Consider the following 4,420-nt stretch of genomic DNA (forward strand, 5'->3'; position numbering starts at 1 on the left):
CGCCAGAGCCGGCTGGCCCTGCACACGTTGCCGTTTACCCGACCAAGACGAGAGTACGAGACGACGATGTCGCCGCCAAAACTGCCCTTGAGGAGACCGAAGAACCGCGGTTCTACCCTTCCTCGGGGTGAACGCGGGGCGGCAGCAAGGGCGGTCTGGGCTTTCTTTTTCCACTGGCGTTTTGGTAACTTCGCCCCGAGGCTCGGTCAAATTTTGGCGATTCCATCCCACCAGCCAAGGCACGCGACGCGAGCGCAGGACTGCAGGCTGCGCCAAGGCGTCAACGCGTGCAGCGGTGCAGGCCCAGCGGGAAGCCGGTAACTTCGATTGAGCTCAACGCTTCGAAAATTCCGTGGTTTTGAAAAATTTCTGCTCCATTTGTCATTCCCGGGATGCTTGACACTTGACGGTCGTTTCGTTGATGATAGCCATCGGGGGAGAAAAGAATGCAACGCTGGACGAGCGAAAAGGGTCGGAATCGTCAACGCTGTCAGGTTTAAATATCGTTTCCGTAACAGTTAATTTAGCCGAGGAAAAATGCTGATAGTAGTGTCGAGTACTGGCTAATGGTGTGATGATAGGAAAAACAACTTCTGCACTGGGGACCTGCAACCTTTCTCCCCAGTAGAAAAAAAAACTAGAACTTAGACATAAATCATACGCAACCTACTCCTGATTAGAGCTTTCCTTTTGAGTTTCGTACTTCAATAGCCGAAAAAGAACTTTTAAATTCATAAACGGCACATGTGCTTCTGTCGAAATGGGCGGCATAGACCCACTAAACCTAGATGATTCTCTACCACATACCTTCTCCTTCATCCATAGGAAAACACCTTATAATACCATCTTAAGAGAGTCCTTTCGTGTACACGAGAATTCTTTCGTAAAGAGATTTTCGTTTCTTTCGACAGTTCAATGATTTTCTTTCATAGTTTTTATCACGAAGGAATTTACAAGGCTATTTCATCTAGGATGAGATTTGTTATCTTTTAATTTTACGAATCATTTCGAAGAAAAACGGTTAGAGTTGAGAGAAAATAAAAAAACGAGAACGGGAAGAGAAATAAGGAAGTTAACACGATAAAGAAAATATAATTGAGGATGGTCTATTGGTTTGACATAGCGGATTTCCCACTTGGAAAACTGGAACGACGATTTCCCAATTTCGTTTCACGCGCCATTCTGTTCTGTTATTCGAATCTCTACAGTCTAGGCATTTTTTCTTGCAGCGAGAACGCGATCCATCGCCCTTGGTTTGGGCTGACACAAATGCAACGACCATGGTGAGACAGACCCAGGAGGAGATGTGGCGTGACTGGGTTCATGAGCTTTTCTTTTCCCATGGCTGCTTCGGATGACAGCATGTGTCAGACTTGAACACCAGCACCGTTACAAGGGTTCGGCAGCAGGAACATTTCAACACCCATCTTCGCAAGAGAGCCGGAGAAGAAAAACTTCCAAGTGGAGGGAAGGATCCGACTTCATTTTCTTCCAAATGGGGGGAAGGATCCGCGAGGTGCGCGGCCCACGACACATGTCCCTGTCGGAAAGGAAAATCCACTGCGTTTGCGGACGGGCTATCATACTGCTTATTCGTGTGTTTGAGAGGTGGATGAGAAAATTATAAGATAGATAGAAAAAATAACGGATTAATAGATATCATATTAGAGATAAATGAATGAGATAATCTGTATATCACGCCTTCAATACGGAGTTGCCTCTGCCTCTCCCTGTCCAGCCCGAGTGCCCGCCACAGCGCCACTAATCGCTCAGCCACTTCCCCAATCACTCGCACCGGCGCAAGGTCCCCCGTCCCGGCAAAATAATCTGAAAAATCGCCCGTCGAATAATGTTTTGACTCGTCACAGTGAGAAGGAATCTGTTCCTGACTCCCACTCGGTTCCGTTTCTTTCAAAAAGAGTCGCATAAAAAAAAGAGTAGCGGAAGCAGGGTACCAGTAGTACTGGTGTCATACATACGGAGCACAGTTAGTGCAGTAGTACTGCTAGCAATTTCAGTTTTTTTAGCGGACTACGAGTTCAAATTAGTGACGATAAAAAATTACTAGTGGTAAAATGGGCGAAAAAGGGCGTGGCGAGGGAGGGAAAAGAAAGCTACAGTGCATTTGTTGCGCGCACGGACTTTGGCAGCCATTCAATGACCCACCACACCAGACGCTCGCTCATCTCTTCCACCCCTCCTGCCGCTGCCTCCTTTTTCGCCCTGCTTCCCACTTCCTCCTCCACGTCTCCACCCACACTCTTCGCCCACACTTTTCACCCGCTCCTCTTCCTCCTCCTCCTGCTCCTCTGCCGCTGCTTCCGCCATGGCGTCGTTCGTCGCGCACCACCACGGCTCGCTGGTACGGGTCTCGTGCTCAGACGTGCGCGACGGTTGCAATTTTTTTGGTAGTCCGTGAAACTGATGAGAGTTTTGGTTCGCTTTGTTTGCTGTGCGAGGTTTCAGGTGGAAAGGGAGGGGAGGATGGCCGCCCTGAGGAGTAGCCTCAGGCCGTACGAGGCGGCCGAGGAGATGGCCGCTGCTGCGGCTGCCGGGCCGGCGGCGTGGGGGGCGGTCGACAGGGGTGTCGGGCTCTTTGGGGAGGGGTTCTCGGTGGAGGACCTGCTGGACCTTGAGGACCTCTGCGAGGTGGACAAGGATGGCGCCGAACAGGGCGAGGCGGCGCCGAAGCCGGCGGCGGCCGTGGAGGAAGACAAGTCCAGTGACTCCCACGGGTCGTCGGTAGTTTCCTACGAGCTCATGCCGCCACCGCCGCCGGTGATTGACCTGCCACTGCCGGTAAGAGTTTGACGACGTCTGACTCCGTCTTCGCCGGCAAGACGGCGTCTTTTTTACGGTTCCGTTTCCGTGCCTTGGTTGTTGAGTTTTTTTGGTGCGTGCTGTGCAGGCGCATGACGCGGAGGAGCTGGAGTGGGTGTCCCGTATCATGGACGAGTCGCTCTCCGAGCTCCCGCCGCCGCCGCAGCCGCAGCCGCAGCTTCCTGCGGCGCCCTTTGCAGCGCGGCGGTCGCTGGAACGCGTGCTGTCGGCAACAGACCCTATGCGGAGCCCGACCATATGCGCGCTGTCGACGGAGGCGCTGGTGCCGGTGAAGGCGAAGCGCAGCAAGCGCTCGCGCGCCTCTGTGTGGTCGTTGTCTGGCGCGGCGCCCTTGTCCGACTCGACGTCGTCGTCTTCGACAACCACCACGTCCTCCTGCTCCTCGTCCGCCTCTTTCTCGCCGTTTCTCCTCCTGCCTGACTCGTCCCCGTTCATGGCTGCGCACTTCCTCGACGAAGCGCCGCGCCCCAAGAAGTTGAAGCACGGCAAGAACGGCAAGTCCAAGCCCAAGAAGCGCGGCCGCAAGCCGAAGCACCACCCGCCGCCCCAGTTCGCTGGTGGCGCCACCTCCCTGCCGGTCCCAGGCGACCGCCGCTGCAGCCACTGCGGCGTCCAGAAGACGCCCCAGTGGCGCGCCGGCCCCGAGGGCGCTAAGACCCTCTGCAACGCCTGCGGGGTCCGCTACAAGTCCGGCCGGCTCCTCCCGGAGTACCGCCCGGCGTGCAGCCCCACCTTCGTGAGCAGCATCCACTCCAACTCCCACCGCAAGGTGCTCGAGATGCGCCGCAAGAAAGAGGACGTACCGGTCCCGGTCCCTGACGCGGCGGCGGCCGTCGCATCGTTCTAGCTAACGCTGTACATTTTTTTCCGGTGGCATTATAAGCCTGTTGTACCGTACTTGGACTCGCCCCCCCCCCCCCCCTCTATTTAGCTCTATTGTACTACTAGTAGCTAGAATTTAGAAGCTTTATTAGGTCGAGTTTGGCGTAGGGATTAAGATTTCCATGGTTTTTAGGTTTTACTTAGTAGTAGTTTGTTAGGGTATGGCCATAGTACTTGTGCCAGTAGTTAAGAACTTGAGGGCGGCTCTTCACAAGGAAAGCTTGTTTGGCCTATGTGGTTGAGCCGTGCTGAGAGGCACAAGTGACAACAACCAAGTTGGGCGTGCCTTGGCGCGGAACAAGGAATTGACTGCCGTGCTGCAACCGAGGGAATTTTTTTATATTTTTTTAAATATTTCAAGATTATATGCTGGTTTAAAAAATAATAAGGTCTACTCTATCGTCACTAGTTTAACGAGAGAGAAGATCTCATCCATTAAACAGGTGACATTTTGTAGGTCTCTGACTGCTAGTGAATTTAATAACTAGAGAGAAAAAGATCTCATTTATTTAATAGTTGAGAACTTAATCTTGTCTGTTGAACGGGTGAAATTTGTGTAGCTACGATGTTGTGCAGGCCCACCTAAAAGATCTTATCCGTTCAACAGTTAAGATCTTTTAAGTATTGAGGTTGATGCGGTCGGTTCTATCGATGTTAGTATCTCGTTTCATTCTTATTGAGCTGAGAGGAGAGGAGA

At 52.6% G+C, this 4,420-nt stretch overlaps 1 protein-coding gene across 1 annotated transcript; it reads left to right on the plus strand.

Annotated features, from left to right (window-relative positions):
• Nucleotides 1–2,136: 2,136 nt before the first annotated feature.
• LOC133919418 (GATA transcription factor 6-like) lies at nt 2,137–4,088 on the plus strand. The gene is made up of 3 exons (XM_062363802.1): nt 2,137–2,362; nt 2,467–2,799; nt 2,909–4,088. Exons 1-3 carry the CDS (start codon nt 2,327–2,329, stop codon nt 3,686–3,688), a joined length of 1,149 nt encoding a protein of 382 aa, XP_062219786.1. The 5' UTR covers nt 2,137–2,326; the 3' UTR covers nt 3,689–4,088.
• Nucleotides 4,089–4,420: the final 332 nt, after the last annotated feature.

This window comes from Phragmites australis, chromosome 5 (genome assembly GCF_958298935.1).
Source record: "Phragmites australis chromosome 5, lpPhrAust1.1, whole genome shotgun sequence".
Classification (NCBI taxonomy): domain Eukaryota; kingdom Viridiplantae; phylum Streptophyta; class Magnoliopsida; order Poales; family Poaceae; genus Phragmites; species Phragmites australis.